This window comes from Sciurus carolinensis, chromosome 9 (assembly GCF_902686445.1).
Source record: "Sciurus carolinensis chromosome 9, mSciCar1.2, whole genome shotgun sequence".
Taxonomy (NCBI): domain Eukaryota; kingdom Metazoa; phylum Chordata; class Mammalia; order Rodentia; family Sciuridae; genus Sciurus; species Sciurus carolinensis.
This window is the reverse complement of record NC_062221.1, coordinates 58,809,149-58,826,102: the sequence shown is the minus strand read 5'-3', so window position 1 is coordinate 58,826,102 and position 16,954 is coordinate 58,809,149. Positions and strand designations below refer to the sequence as shown.

At 37.5% G+C, this 16,954-nt stretch overlaps 1 protein-coding gene across 8 annotated transcripts in view; it reads right to left on the bottom strand.

Moving 5' to 3' along the window:
- Positions 1-13,845: 13,845 nt before the first annotated feature.
- Positions 13,846-16,954, bottom strand: part of Lpp (LIM domain containing preferred translocation partner in lipoma) — a 651,895-nt gene continuing 648,786 nt past the window's right edge. For all 8 annotated transcript variants that reach the window (XM_047563184.1, XM_047563190.1, XM_047563192.1 and 5 more), the window contains one exon: positions 13,846-15,020. In XM_047563184.1, coding sequence (XP_047419140.1) covers positions 14,892-15,020 — 129 coding nt within the window. In that variant the 3' untranslated portion in view covers positions 13,846-14,891. The remainder of the gene's footprint in view (positions 15,021-16,954) is intronic.

The following is a 16,954-nucleotide window of genomic DNA, read 5'->3' as shown; positions in this document are numbered from 1 at the left end:
CTAAGGATCAAACCTAGGACTTAGTGTATGCTAAGCCTGTATTCCATTACTAAGTTACATCAGGACAAGACTTTTCTGTTTTTTTTTTTTTTTTTTTTTTTTTTTTTTTTTCCTTTCTGTGAATATGGTGACTTACATAGACTTCCAAATGTTCAATTGGGAAGTCACATTTATGCTAGCACTGGGCTGGAAGTCAGGGGGCCAGGGTTTAAGATCCAGCCTTGCCATTAAATTGTGACCTTTGGAAAGTGACTTTATCTCTGAAACTTGGTACTCCTTCACAAGTTTGAGTAAATTGTCTTAAGACCCTTCTACTGCTCACATTCCATAAATAAGAACAAATGAATGAATGTGTAGTGTCAGACTGCAGAGAGCTGAAGGGGAGATGGCATAAGAACATAAGGTTAGTGATGGAGAAAAACAGGGGAAGGGAAGATAAAATTACATCTTAAATGTCCCCTTTTGTTTACAACTTTCTGGCAAGAAATTTTGAATATTCTGAGTCTCAGTGACTTACCTGCTATTTGTTTGTTCAAAAATATATCTTGTATCTGGCTGTTTTTTGAAGAGTCTTCCCACCTGAAGTTCTCAGATATCCTAGCATTTGTATACTGAAACACAGTACTAAAAAGATAAAGCTTGAGGCCTAGATGGGAAAAACAAAGGGGTACTATTTTCTGACATTCATAAGAGGAGATTCACATATGCTTTCGTTCGAGTTTGTCCTGGAGTTTAACAGATGGTGCGTCTTGATTCTCCTAAAGACCCGCTACTTGAAAAAGTAAAATAAATGTTTTATTAAATGAATGGAAATCTTGGGTTATTAACATTATTTCTCCCATTAGTACAATCTTCATCTACAAAATAAAGGTAAAATAATCACAGAGCTATTGAAAATGGTGTAAAGGTGAAGTTACTCTCCTCTGATCTGATTCTTACTTTCCTTTCCAGTTAAGGATTTGTACTTACCTCTATCAGGCCACTCAGAATCTAGACTCCTTGAAAGCAGAAACTCTGTTTTATGTCTGTATCCCTCAAGGTGCCTAGTGCACAGTAGGTTCTCAGTGTCTGACAAGTATTCCTAGTACAGAGGGAATACGAGTGTAAGAAGTCAGCCAATTGCTGATGAGGATGGAAACCCCTCAGCCCCACCTCCAGAGACCATTCACTTGGGTCCAGCTTTAGAAAGGAAAAGTTATTTATTTGCAGGGTTCAGACAGAGGGTGGTGAAATGATTTTAGAACACGTCAGACCTCAGCTCAGCTGTGCTTCCAGGGAAGAGTAGGGCTTTCACACTCCGTGGCACCATGCTTGCTTGAAGAGACATTCTGGTTCTCTGAGGACCATATGGAAAAGCAAATGATGTAAAAAATGAATCACAGTAAGGGGTTACAAGAAAAAGAAACAGATTATCTGACTCAAAAAGAATTCCACACATAGGCAAGTGAATGTAATAAGAAGTTTATTGGATTTCTAAATATAATCAAGTTGTTGCAGTTCTTTTACAGAAAAAAAAATATGATTTCATATTTATTCTTATAGAGCACTGGAAAAACATAATTGGTAGAAAAAAACTGATAGAAGGTAAATAAAATCATGTTTTAATAGAGTTGAATAATGTATAAATACAGAAGAAAATACCCAAATCACTTGCTTACAACAGGCTTTGTTCTCTTATTTTCATAAGGAATCATGTGTGCTATTTTGGATGTGTTAGTGATGGTTCATGACGTAGTGAATAAAAATGCAATTTTCTCAAAATAAAGTAACAAACAGAAACCTACATTTTAGGAATATCATGGCTCTGTCAATATCACATATGTGAAAATAAAAGTCATATTCTCTATTTTTCTGTGTGGCTTTCTCTGAAGCCAGGGGATGCTATTCAATGTCTGCTCAGAACCTGTCCTGGGTAGATACATTCAGCATTCAGAAAGCCTGGCTTCTTCCTGACTCCTTCTTGTACTTGATCTGTTCACTTATAAGCATCATTTAACCTTTATATAAAACTATCTCTCCTTCCCCCTCAATTGAGTTTCACCAAATGGAAATAAAAGGGGACTAGCTATGGAACAGAGATTCATGCCATTGCAGACACATTCTGTTTTCCACATGAGGAGCCTCTTACATAAACAGGGGTGAGGGCAGGATCACCAGAGTGAGGCCCAGAGCAAGGCCATGCTGTGCTCTTTTCCAGTTCATTTGTTTCTTTCCAAGGAGGAAAAAAACCTCTGCAACCCAATGCCTTTATGACGTTACACAGAGATTTCTGAACTCTTCTAGTACTCAAATCTGATTCTCAAACAGATTAATATTGACTAGGGTTGAAATCAGATAAGGTAAAAACAGAAAAGGAACATCAACAGGAAGGTTAGTATTTTTACTGAAGAGTACCACCCTTCTCCAAAGAACTGACCAGTCTCATGAAATGATAGGTACTAAAAAAGGTTGCCATGCTCCTGAAATTATTAAACAGTGCTCTGTTGTACACTCCTGGTTATGTAAGGGGCTCCCTATGTGGAAAACAGAATGGTGTTTCACTGCAGTGACTCTGGATCTGTCTTCTGTCGCTTGTTCCCCTTTACTTCCCTTTAGTAAAACTGGGTGGGGTGGGAAAAAACTTTGGAACCAACAGGACATCAATAGCCTCCTTGGAGAAAGACTAAGAAGTGGACATATCACACTTGCCTCAAACAGAGGCATATTCAAGTGTATATGGAGACATCTGATTTAGAAGGAAAGGGAGAGGCTTGGCAAGTGTAATCTGCCAGCTGGTTGAGTCAGACGACACATTGAGAACAATCTTTTTTGGAATCATGTCCTCCCTTCAACCCTTCTACAGTCATGCTCTGTCTGCCTCGTCCTATCTACCTGGACCCTCTCCTACTGCGACCACTGGTAAGAATTCTTTCTTCTAGGCTATGTTGCTGCTTTATCAACAATATCGATAGTTCTTCTGTCACTGACAGAACTATGGAAACAAAAGTCATCAAATAGCATGTACTACTACTATCTTTAGGAGTCAGAGTAAAAATGCTCTAAGAATCTGGCAGAGACATTTGGACCCCTGAGCCTCCAATCTCCACAGCCAAGACTTTTCTTTAGTTTTCTCTGGTAGCCTGAGAGATAAAAGAAGAAACAAGCTGACACTCTAAATCACCAATGCTTAGTTTATAAAACACACATATAGCACACATCCTAATACAAACCTGGCTCTATTAATTCCCTTACGTGTCTTTGATTTTCCTGGTTAAATGTTCCAATTCCACAAAGCAAAATATAGGAGACCTCAGCAATATGCCACCATTCTTGGGATATAAATAAAAAGTGGCTGTATCAGCAAGGAAGGCTCTGGGAATGTGCTTGCAGACCATTCTATGGTAGCCACTCAAGGGGATGTTGGATATGAGTGACTTTCTCCCATTTGGCGTGGTTTCCCTTCTCAGCACCTACTCCTTCTGATGGTATGCTTTTGAAGGCTGAGCAGTACGACTCTGGGTACCGTGTGTACATACATATGTAGGAATAACGTTTATGTTTCTCAGAATAGGCACTTTTTGAAGGCAGTAAATCTAAAAGTAAAGTTAATAGAGCCTATATTTAGTGCTCATCTTCTCACTTTGCTGATGTGTATGCTGAACAGAAGATCACAGATTTGAGTCAGTCTCGCAAAGAGGCCGGAGTCGGCAAGTGGCTATATTCAGAGCTGGGGAAGTCTTGCCAACTCTACTGTAGCTGTTAAGAGGCAGACTTGGAGAAGGTGCAGTCATTTTCTCAAAGGTGATGGCACAGAAGGAGAAAAGCCTGTGACAAAGCCATGAAATAAAAGCTTGGGTGTATGGCAAGGGAAAAGCTACTGTCCTCAGGCTCAGCATCTCCCTGTCACATCTACTTTATGCCATAGATGCACTACTTAGAAAGTTCTTTCCCTTTCCTTTCTTTTCCTTTTTTTAAAAATACATCTCATAATTGCACATATTCCCATGATTAGCAGGCAGTAGAGAGAAGCCCCAAATCTGTTGGAGTAATGATAAAGTTGTAGGGCAAAAGACAAAGCAAAAAAATAAAAAATAAAAAAACAAAAAACAAAAAACAAAAAACAAAATAATTCCCTGCATAAAGAACATGCAAAAATTCAATGCTACATCCAGCTGTCAAAGTTTTACATCTAAGTTTAAATTTCTACTTAAGGCACATTATACCACATGATCATCAATTCATGCTAAAGAATCAGACAATCATGTGTCATCTTTAATTCTATTTGCTCTTTGATGTGTTTCCTGAAAAAGAATGAAGACATAATTCAGATTTTTAGAGGGGAAATATTCTAACTGTGTTTAATGAGGAAATAATTCTTGGATAATTTGCTCATCAGCTTTCCCAAGGGAATAAATGGGTAGTAAAAGGAAGAAAGTCATTTAAAAATGATTTTGCTACTACTTCACTGTAAAATATTGATAAGATTTAGTTTCTGGCGTCCTAAATCTCTTTCATCAAGGATTCATTGCAGTTCAGTCTTTTCACTTGAGCGAGACGGATGGCATGATCCATGCTGGCTCAATTGGTTACGTAGTGGGAGGTCTGAAGTACTGAGACTTTTTAGGCACTGAGTTGTTGATGCAGCTGACAACCTTCTAGAAACGCAGCAGAAAGGACACAGGTGGTTACTGAAATGCACATGCTGCCCAACAACTCCCTTTTATTATTTGATGATTAAAATATAAGGCCATTCCTATTGTTTGCATTTAACTTATGAAAATCCTCTTCTCCTGTGTTTGAAGGAATGGAACATGTTGGGTAGATACATCGTAACCTGACTAAGCTATTCTCCCATTTCTGTTTTATAATTATTAAGGGAGCATCACTATCACCTAAAGAGAGAGAGAGAGAGAGAGAGGAGAAAAAATGGATTTTTTCCCTTTTATGTTTACATCCCCCCAAGAAAGAAAAAAAAAAAAAGGAGAAATATGTCTAGGAAAAGCTAGCTTTTCAACATTTTGCATTTTCTAAACTAGTTCAGAAATAGAGTTAAATAATTTGATGAGGAAAGATATTCAGACTGAATATTTACTCCCTCATGATGGAGGAAGCGGATTTGGGAAAGCAACCATTCTTCCTATGCCTCAATATGAAGCAAAGCAGGCACCATACAAAATGGCAACACAATGCATAGAGAATAATGGCCCGAGAATAGTTCTTTACCCTTTTCTTGACAGATAGAAATATAAAGAGGGAATAAAGCAAGAGAGATAAATACCTTAGTTTCCACCCCCACCACAAATTGCTTTGGCATATTTTAAGAGATAAATGGATCCATACAAATTTAAATAGCTTTTCTTTTCTTTTCTTTTCTTTTTTCTTTTTCTTTTTTTTTTTTTGTCAGCTACAAAAATGGGTCAGGACTTGGAATTATTAATTTTCTGGCCTAAAAAGCCCAAGTGTTTTAAAATAAGATTCCTCTTTTGGGGGATCAGCCTTCTTGGAAGGTGTGTGTGCGTGTGTGTGTGTATGTGTGTGTGTGTATGCATGTTTTAAAAACAACACGATTATATATTCCCTAAATCTGGAGGACTATAGAGAATGGAAGAAAATTTTCCTTAGTTTTTTATTTCTTTACATTATGTAAAGATAAACAGGGTTTGTGGCTGATTTGTAAAGATTTTTGAAAAAAAAAAGGTATGTGGGGGGGGTGCGGTTTAAATAAAGGACTGCTTTTTCATATTTAGCTGCTTGTTGTCCTTTTATTTCCTATAATAAGATGTCACAGTTCTGCCTGAGTCTTTACTCAGGTGTACTCATCTAGATAATTGTAAAGGGTGCTCAAAATTCTGCTTCTATTAATCCACTCTTAGGGTGGGGCGTTTCACCTATGCCACAACACTTCCACTCCATCAGCCATAACACCCATCAAACCTCACAGGAAGACAGTGCCTTGAATGTGCCTTCTCAGCCCAGGCCGCCACTCTATGGTGCTGCTGGTGTCTCCTGTACTTCTCAGGCGGAAAGACTGGGCAGTGGGGAGAGGCCATTTGTTGCTTAACTGGGCTCTCCTTAATTCCAGGGAATAAGCACATGAATGGTGAGATTGCTTTGACAGATGGTACTAGACTCTAGGGAGGGAAATGCCTAGAAAAAAATCAAAGGTTTCCTAAACTTAAAACAGGAGATCTAATGTGGAGAAAGAATACTTTTCTTTCAATCAGTTCACAGATTACAACTTAGGGCAAGCCACTGCAAGAGAGAAAAGAGAGGAACTCAAAAAGTCAAGAGCATACCCCAGAGGCACATCCTCCTAAGGGATGCAGCTCAAGAGGAAGGAGGTCCATTTGTTGAACTGCTATTAGAGCAACTTCTGGAATGCACGTGAAGGCCTCCAAGTAGGTTATTCAGAAACAACATAGTACCAAGCTCCTTGTGATGAGGATATATCAATCACAAACCTACAACAGCCTGGGAAGTTCAGTATTTCAAATGGCAAGGGCCAAGTCCCAGAAAATGTCATTGGTCCCATAGCCTTTGTTCAGACATTTCAAGGCCATGGGTTGGCTGGATAGGAAGTGTCTCTTATGACACCATACACTTGATAGGTTCTCAATAAATGTGGACTTAGAAATGAATATACACCTGACCTACAGCAGAGAGGCTTGTCTTAAGGATGAAGTCACCTCTGCACGCCACTGAATTCTAAATGATACTGTCTCAGCTGATGTTTTGAACCCGGCAGTTCCAGAGAGGTTTTCAGTTAATGTGATGTAAACTAACACTCTCTGGGGAAATTTGCCTCCATGAGCTTCTCTGCCAGTTGTTTGTTCTGTCAGTGGTCTTTCCCCCACCCCCATCTTCATCACAGTGCCAATCACACAGAACACAAGATGACACAGAAGATGTGTGAGGGTGCTCTAAGTGACCCCAAACAGCACAGCACACGTGGATCTGCCACTGATAGCCACATGGCCTCTGTGAACTTCCCTGAATGATTTCAAAAAGGGAGAGCAGCAGCCTATGAGCAGTATATGCTGTCCCCTGAAAGAGTGCTGGCCTTGCAAGACCTAGGTACCTCCCCAAATTCGCCACTTATCAGCTATCTAGCTTCCGGCAAGTCACATAAGGATTCTGAACTTCAGCTTTCTCCTCTAGGATAAGGTTAGTAATAACCTTCCTCCTAGGGCTATTTCATGTATGAAGGCAGTTTTTAATACTAATTAATACGAATTCCTAAGAATTAGTATTTTTAAAGCTCAGAAAGCCACTCCCAGGTGCTGACTAGGAAGGCTGAGAGCAGGATCCTTATAGGGGTCTCTAATGCAAAGTTGGGGTAGAAGAAGGCACAGTGCTTGTTCTCCCAGAGTCTAAGGAATATTAATTCAATTAAACAGTAATTCAGGACAATAAGAAAGAATGTATGTTTCTACATAAAACTACAGCATAACATAACCCCTTTCCTTCACTTATCAGAAGTAATGAGTTTTCTACAGTTTCATTATCTTTTGCTTTTGACTTTTTCCTTGTTAGAGCTAAAGATTACATTTCCCAACATTTTTAAGGTCATCAGCAGGAGACCAGATAAATGGAATGTATTGTTCATGGGTTAGCTACTGGGGGAAGGCATGAAGCTATATAACAGCTCTCAGAACAGTTTGTCATTTGAATAAGAAAGCACAACCAACAAAAAACTCATAAACGCTAATATCTGACCCTCTGACAATCCTTTGAACTATTTTAGAGATGTTTAAATATTTTTATAATCTTAAGCTAAAAATCAAAGGATTTTTATAAAAGTAATGCCTTCCATTAAAAACAAAACAATGTAAGGAAAATGGAGGGAGCAGCAACATTTAATTACCTAATGATGCAGGCTTGATTTGAGGCACCAAGAACATAAGACTTAAAGGTTAGTTCTGTTCAAAGTCAGGTGGTGCCTGGAAGGAAGACAGAAATGGAAGACCCCAAGGGTAATGAGTTCCTTGACACAGGTGCTGATTAAGCAGAGACAGGATTAGCACCAGGATTCTCCTGTTGTGCCTTAAATACTCTTCCTTCAACTGCAAATCAAATTGATGGAATCAACTCAAGATTTCTTATCAAATTTCATGTCATCCATGAAGCCTTCCAGATGCCACTGCCACATCCCCTCCTATGGGGTGGGTACAGATTGAACCTGTTTGATCTTATTGCAGTTGACCTGAATTGAAGTCACTCAGGGGCCAATTCTCTTACAGTGATTAGGCAAAGATTATTAAGGGATGAAGATGAATAAGGGATAAAGACAAAACTTGAGAGGAGCTATGGACTCCTGAGGATAGTGTATAATTGATCATGGAGGGAAGGTGTTGTCTTGGTCTGAATCTCAAAATCAACAAACCAGAAAGTAGTTGTACAGAACTTAAAAGTGCCAAAAACTTCTCTCATTCAGTATAGGAGCATACATAAAAATGTCCTGTTCTTGAGAAGACAGGGAAAAGACTGAAGGGAATAGGCTGAAGAGACGTTATGAATCAACCAAGTGGGGATCTCAGGGATTACACGTGCATATTAGCTTACTTCCTACTTTCCAAACAACTTTGATTTTATCAGCATCAAAAACTGGACCTTTTGGGTGATTCCAATTCCATTTACTTTTAACCCCAAACAAAGTGTTTTCATCCAGTCTGACCCAGGGTGATTGCCAAGTTTCACTAAGTAGACTGAAAGAGAATTAGGAAATATTTTGGGGTCCTGCTGATAAAAAAGGAGCAGAAGAGTAGTGGGAGTTGATGCTGTATTAATAAATAAGGAATAGTTGGGAATTGGTGATATCAGACCTAAAGAGGCAAAGATTTGGACATTAGATTTTGGACTGTAGATTGGTTTTGTGTAGCTCCAGAGCTACCATGGACTGCTGTAAGAAGTATTACATACTAGACAATCTAAGAGGATTTAGGATAGTAATTAGGAAAATAGCAGAGGAGATTCAGATATTAACAAAGTCCATGATTCTCTTTACTTAGGGACAACACTGGTGTCTGGGGTTGTCTAGAACTCTCTACACTAGTGTGGAACACAAGATAACATGGTCACACTTGCCTCATTCTTAGTACAGTATACTACTTTTAGGGTTGAGAACTGAATTTCGAAGCTACATTTGGTGGTAAGATGACTGAATGCACTTGTTCTACAGAACTGTTAGGGAATGGCTATTACAGCTAGATGAATAAGGTTTTCTCTTGTTACTCTTCAAATGGATGAATATCTTGAAAAACTTAACCAAGTCATACAGTAGGAAAGGCTTACTAAAAGTTAAGTATTGCAAAGGAATTAGCTGTAGGGTGTTCTCTTTTCTGTACTATATATAAGTATTTGTAGAATATTAACTTTTGCTTTTAAGAAAGGGTAGAAGTAGAGTTATTTATTGCTGTGGTTGGAAACTGCTATAAATTAGATAACAACCAGAAAATAAAGAGCAAAGTTTTTAGTAATTTCCTTAGAACTTCGATCACTTAAATAAAAATCTATCTTTCACACAGCTCTTCACAAAATAAACCATATACATGCTGGCTAACTAAAATAGAGCCTACGACTTTTTGTGCATGGAACAGGAAAGTTAAATAGAGAAAGGAAGGCACCTGTTTTTTTCTGTAATGAAGGGAAAATATGCCTTTGATCATATTCCAAGAAAAATTGTGGTGCTGACCCATACCCTGAAAATATTGTGATTAAATTATTAATTTTTAATAGTATCTTTATGGGCTAAGTGCTGACATGTGTCAAAATTTTGGAAAGATGATAGGTCTTCCTTCACATAAGGAGAATTATCAAGTTACAATAGAATACAATTATATAGTACCAGCAAAAACATAATTATTTTGTGGTCAAAATGTTTTGGATTTAAAAACAAAATCTTAACCTAGACTTAGAAAGATTACCTGGCATATGATTGAGAAAACTAGATCAGTCATAAATGAATTTGCTGAGACTCTGTTACCTGAGTCCCTTATACAATTCCTTAAAATACAGCTAAAAACCTAGGATTATCTCATTTCACTCTATGAATAAACAAATCCTGAAATGTATGTCCCTGTAAAGGAAGATTTTTCTGGATGACATACATATTTTCTGGTAGCCTTCCTTAATCTAATCATGATTCCAAAAGGATCAGAATATATCAAGTTTCATTTGTGAAAAGCTCAAATAGGGCAGCATTAGTAGGTAGAATGAAAAGAAGGAAGGAAGGGACGAGGAATGTAGAGAAGGTGGTAAGGTGGGAAGGAGAGAAGAAAGGAAGAAGGAGGGAGGAAGGGAGGGAGGGATTAAGAATTCTCACCAATCACGGCAGTTGGGGTAGATTAGCTTTTAAAGGTTTTGACAAAGCTCTGCCAAACCAACACCGGCCTCATGAGAAGAGTTCCCTTCTGATCATCTGTTCAGTAACTAACTTCACCTGAAATGTTCATGGTTGTAGCACCACGTTCATGATTTTCTCAGGACCAGGATTCCCAACTTGTTCAGTTTACTATTAAGTAAAACAATAGACAAAGCTAAGTCAATTTTTATAAGTGGATATGCTGAATGGGTGGGAAAGGCTCAATTTCAAGTCTCTTGTCTTCAGTATTTTACTACAACCAGAATCAAGTCAAATCATGAACACTAACAGCATCCAATATGTCAGAATATTTTCAAAATTTAGAGACCCATGAGGTTCTTCTAAAAGGAGAAAAGAAGTACTATTAGACTACATTAAGATGAAAGTTCAGACTTTTAAAATTTTTTTAGAATTTTTAAAAAATTTTTTCACTTTTTTTGGTAAGTATAGATCTATGAGATTTAGGGATTATTATTATTATTATTATTATTGACTCTTCCCTGCATTATCTATAGTAGTGTAAATAGGTTATTTAAAAGTAAGGCACAATTATAGGTTGCTTTTGGATTGTCTCCCATGAAAGTGTACCAAAAGAGCCATCCCAGGAAATGGACTTGAGGCACATTTTGCAGAGGTATCTTTTTCAGTTTGCTGGTTTCCTACAGATGGCTAAAGCAGGGGTATGGGATATGCTGTCATATTTCATTCATAACACACATGTACTGTAGCTCTAGGCAACAGATGGACAATCGCTTGTTTAAACTACAAATGTGAAATACTAAGGTAGAATAGCAATATTTCTAGAAATGTATATGAAAAAAAATGCCTTTCCAAGCCAAGAGGAATGGTGAGAGGCTGTGAGGTTACATCAGTGTTTCCCTGATCTCCCTAGCAGCTGCCATAATTTTCCCAACACCCTTCAAAACTTGATAATGGAAGGATCAGGGGGCAGCCGACACAGATTTGACAAGAGAAGCCCAAACTATATCAAATAGAAATAACACTGTTGTTCCTGACTGGTTCACATTAATAGGATTTTTACTAACTCGGAAAATGGTTGGAAGTTCTGTTTTCAGAGTTCTGTCTATATTCTATTAACTCTCTACTGTACCCTCATTGAAAAAGCACTCTCTTTCTTCCTCTGGACCCAAATAGAACATAGTTGTTTAATATAGAGTTTCATATTCTTTAAACATCACAATAAACATCTTTGTAGAATCTTTCACAGAAAACAGTTAGTGTTGACAAGTCTACCTCATTAATCAGCATATTCCCCATGAAGTAATTTTGATCACAGCAGTTACACCCACAGAAACAATACATTAATGATAAGGAAAAAAACCCCACATCTCACAACCTTGACCTTACATTGGAACACATGACTTATTTTTGGGTTTTAAAGGTGATCTGCTTACCAACAGACTATGCATTAATTCAATTTGGGCTGGGGATCCAAAAAATTAATAATATTATTTTGGTCTTGGGGTAAAGATCAGAGGCAGAGTGCCTGACTAGCATGCACAAAGCCCTGGGTTCAAGCCCCAGAATTGCAAAAAAAGAAAACAAATGTCTTATTTTGAAATGTTCTATAAAGGCCATGGCGTAGTGGAATTTTCTTCCTTTTCCATGTGTTCATGTTACACAGAAATACCAAATAGTGCTTTTGATAATTTTTTAAAAACTGGTATAACTTTACAAACTTTTTCCTACAGACTATGATTTTTTTCTATTACTTATATATTTAAATGATATTAAGACAATACATCAAAAGACAATATTAGTATACTCATTAAGGTAATATGATCTTTAAATCTCTGTTAATAGGCAAGATTTCATATAACTAAAACAGTAAAGAGTAACTTGACATTGTTTAAACCAAATGATTAATAGAAAAAGACAAGTAATAGAAATCATATATTTAAGAAGTCCTAAAATAAAATATGATAGGATCCTTTCCTTATTAGGCATTGTGAAAGAAGAAAAAATCTGAATCTAAATACTTCTGTATATGTATGTGTGCACATTCATTATTATAAAAGTATCAGTCTATATTAAAAAGAGATTTACTTTAAAAATCTTTGGTAAAGACATTCTGAGGTTATGTGATAAGAATGTACTATAAAGATCGTAAGCAAGCAGATCTCTGCTGGCAGTGCCACAGTGGTGGGCCTGTGACAGCCTCATAACTTTCTTTCGGCATGTAAACATTTGGTTAAATAAGGACTTAAATGTAACAAGCAGGGTGTTATTGCATTTTTATAGTATAAGTATTTCATAAATTCCTCCTCTTTTGGCAAAATTTCTAATAATATGACTGCATTTCCAGAGATAAAACCTTTCCCTCAATAAACTGGACTCTTTGCTTTTGGCCTAAAGACAATTTCCCCAAAATATTTCAGAGTAAACATGTGAATGAATCAACTTAAGTAGGCTATATTAGCACCGCAATTGTCTAATAGTCAGTGCTAAGGGCATCAGCATAGTCTGGCCTTTAATTTAGAGCACAGGAACTCTGAGACATGGTGCCATTTTATCCTAAACTCACATGCTGGCCCTAAGTGAATCTCATTATATTTCACATTATGAGAAATATAAGATCCAAGATAAGAGAAGCAAGGTAAGAACAGGACAGTGGTCAAAGGAAGCTCTTACAATTTATAACTTTGGTAGTTCTAACACAAAACAATTCACTGATAAAAGCAAATAAGACACAGATTAATTTAGATGAGCTGTAGTGACCACAAGGTGAACAATATCTTATTTAAAAAAATCACTTTTATGATAATTCCTATTCAAGTAAATTTAACTAGAATTCCTGAGGCATGGGTTGTAATTTAAAACATGCACAAAATATTCTAGATGTTAAAATTAAAAAAAAATTAAATTCAAGGTAGAAAACCTTCACTTTTATGATTATGAAAAAAATATTTGTGGAATAAGGAAAGAGTATGCAGGGATTCATTATATTATTATTATTATTATTTATACCTTCTTGTATATTTAAAATATTCCATAATTTAAAAGTATATACTTAAGAGGGATATGAAAAACAGTTTAAGAAATCTCATCCCAAAATATGTGATTCGTTTATAAGCTGGCAACTTGCCATTGCTAAGCTAGGTGTCTCTCCTTAAATGAAACATGCTAGAACTTAATAAATATGGTTCTGCAGTTGGCAAGCAAATGTTTCACTGGCTAATAAGAGTTTGAATAAAGATTCTAGGCAGAGATTCTGCATATTTTTAGCTCAAAAAGACAATTTTTTTCAGTGATTGTCTTTGCAAGTGTGGTGTAAATGTCACATTGATGATATGAAAATGTCTCCTGCAGCATGTAATTTGAGTTGCAGAAGGATTATGAGAATAATAAAACTCTGCTTTCACAATCTTTTTAAGCTTTCCTCTTTTTTTTTTTTTTTAATGTAAACTACATAAAGCCACACAACTTTTTTGTGTGTTCTGATTTGCAACTGGTGGCAAAAAAAAAAAAAAAAAAAAAGACCTAGACCTAGGAGTTTAAAGAGAGAGAGAGAGAAAGAGAGAGCGAGAAGGAAGGTGTTTGAACATTTTTTTATGGGTATCTTTCTCTAGAGAAAATGTCAATTTTGGTGATGTGTTTGGCTATTAGGAAAAAAAATCACAATGTCTTAGATGAAAAGCAGGATAATATTGGAAATGCCACGAATGCAAGTTTGTCTGTATTGTGTCCAGGTAGTGTGAAAAAGGAAAATCTTAAGGTAGTGTTGTGGGATAATAATGGACTTTCCAAACATACCCCCCAAATTCTGTGTGTGGCATGTCCTTCCTGTACTTCCTTCAGAAAAGGACTAAAGCTTGGTTCTGTTTCCCTATTCATTAGCTATTGGCCAATAACTGTTTTCAAAGGAGGTTTGACCACTGGTCGCTGCAGATTTTAAATTTGGATGGTTGTGAATTAAATTTGGGTTTGTTTTAATCGACATATTTTACACAACTTAAATTGTTTACAGCCTAACATAGATATTGTGTATTTTTTCTCCAAGGGACACGAGTGGTGTGTAGAACAGAAAAATATACTTTCCAAAACATAGCAAAATAATGGCTAACCTTCAGAGTCACAGGCAACGTGGAAGTGATAGGATGGAGACTTCTAAAAGCACCTGTGAGTTGGCAGAGTGACCCAGGAAAAACTGTGTGACAGCAAATACCACACTAAAAAAAGCCATTCAACCAGATGAAAAGTGAGACAAACATAGGGATTAAAAGTTACAGGAATGCAGAAGTGAATGGGATGGGGCATAATCCGTGCAAAAATGTTGAAGTACTTGGAACAAAGGCCCATCGAGGCCCTACATGATTAAATGTGAAATGTGTACTTGGTAAGAATATAAAAACAAAACAAAACAAAACTCATAAACTATGTGTTTCTACAGAAAATTTAACAGCAAATGAAGCACAGAGACCATCCCATAATTTGATTGCCTTGCCAATATTTTCCTATTTTTTTCTTATTTCTTTCTTGTGTCTCATTCTTCTCAGCGCCATACACTAAGCTGCTAAACAGACCACTGAATCTAAAGGTCAGTGCTCGCCTTGGCGGTCAACACCCTGATGCGCGCAGAGTTGCAGGTCTTGCAGAGGATGTGTCCATCCAAGGGGTAGCAGCCTTGGTTGTCTCCTTCAGATAAGAGACCACCACAATCCTAGGGAAAGGAAGTCAGTTGGAAAAATGTAAATGAAAATGTAAATACATTCAGGAAACCCAATTTCTTAAGATTTCTATTCAAGGCCTCCAAGACTTGGCCACTCACTCCCTCTCCAGCCTCATATATGCTAGCCCACTCTGTCCCTTCCCTCAGTTTATAATACAGTGTACCTTAAAATCAATCTGGATTAGAGATGGAGAACATGAATACAGATGGAGTGAAATGACCTTCTTAAAGTCACTGACTATGAAATTCAAGTACAAGAAGAGAAGAGCTATGGATTTCAGCTCCCAGCTAGAAGTTTGCTCCCCAAACAACAAGAAGATTAAATAAAATTAGAGCCTTAATTCATCTTTACCCTTTTCATCAGTTTAAGACTCTCAAAAGGAATATATAGCTGCAGGCATGGATGTTTTTGGCTAATTCTGGGCAAAAGCCAAGTGTGAGATTCCTGCCAAGCAGAAGGGCCACCAACAGTTTCTGTATATTCAATTGTAGTAAGGAAATAAAATATTGGAGCAATAGTTTGTTGTATTTTCTAAAGCAGAGAGCAGGGTAGAGAGTAATGGATGCTAGCCTGGGATACAGTCCTATTACTGCCTGCTCCCTGCACAAGGACAATAATTTCTGCATTTTCTACGTTACCAAGGTGCTAGTAGGGTCAAAGTGAGGAATGGTTGTGTATGTATTTTGAAAAAAGTTAAAGAGCTACAAACTATTATGTTACTGTTGACAGACCCTCTGAGAGTTTGCTTTGGAAAGTGTTATATAGCAGTTAAATGTTAGCCCTTGACTTTGGAGGATCTGGAAATTTCTTTGGAAAATAAATATAGAGAAGTTCACCTAGTGGCGTATGCCCTTGCTAACTTTGGGAGAAGCTCAAACAGGCCACAGCTGCTGCATACCTCACCTCTGCTGTACACCACAGTGGCAAGGAGGCTAATGGAGCTCATGTCTACATGTGATGAATAATGAAATTCAAGTTCAAATAGGGCAAGGCCCAGAACACAATAGCAGTCACAGTTATGCTCTGCAGGAAGTGGGGCTTTACCAAAAAGAACAAGTGGACATACTGATGTTCAAGAGGCCTTTAGGAAACCGGGTAAAGGAAATAAAACCTCTTTATCACAGTAAAAAGAGAGAAGGATTTTTTATGGATGGCATGGTTTTAAGATTTTAATGAGCTATGGTCTACAATCATCTGTATACCTTAAAGAACCCAAAGTCGACCACAGCATCAGAACCATCAATACCTAGAATCTTAGAACCAAAAGGAGACTGGCAGAGCAGCCCGTGCAGTCTCTGTGCCGTACACACTGGGAAGGGGAAGCAGAGGGAAGTGACCTGTCCAGTGTGATACAGAGTTCCTGGCAGGACTAGGACCATGGCTGGCTCTCTTCTAGTTCAGTGTTCTTTCTCTTTTATGGTTTTGCTTCTAAAAATTTCTCAGAATTTTAAAGCAAATCTAATTTGTACAGCTGCCATTTTTCTGAGCAGGAAGGTACATTTGATGCAACTCTTAATGCAAAAGCCAAGAACATTTAAAAGTCAAAGTCTGTTGGTATGTACATCAAGTACAGGAGGAATGCTGGGAAGCCCTTCTTCTCTGAGCCTCAGTATCTCCATCTGTAAAGTGATCTCTAAAGTATCTATTAGTTCTTATGCAGTCGTAATTCAGGCCATGTTAAAGATAATGGATGGACACTGCTATTCTCTTTACTTCCCCAATCATAAAACCTTGTGTAGAGGTTGTTAGCTTTTTATTATCTTTTCTCATATTAAGGCTGGAGAGAGGCATGCAACTTGGGCTCAAGGGCAAAACAAAGCACACTGCAGAAAACAGATGGTCAGTTTCTGCTCGGGCAGTGAATGGAATGAATGCATTCCCAGAGAGCCAGGGTGGCCCTCACAGCCCTGCCAGCTGGTGTCCC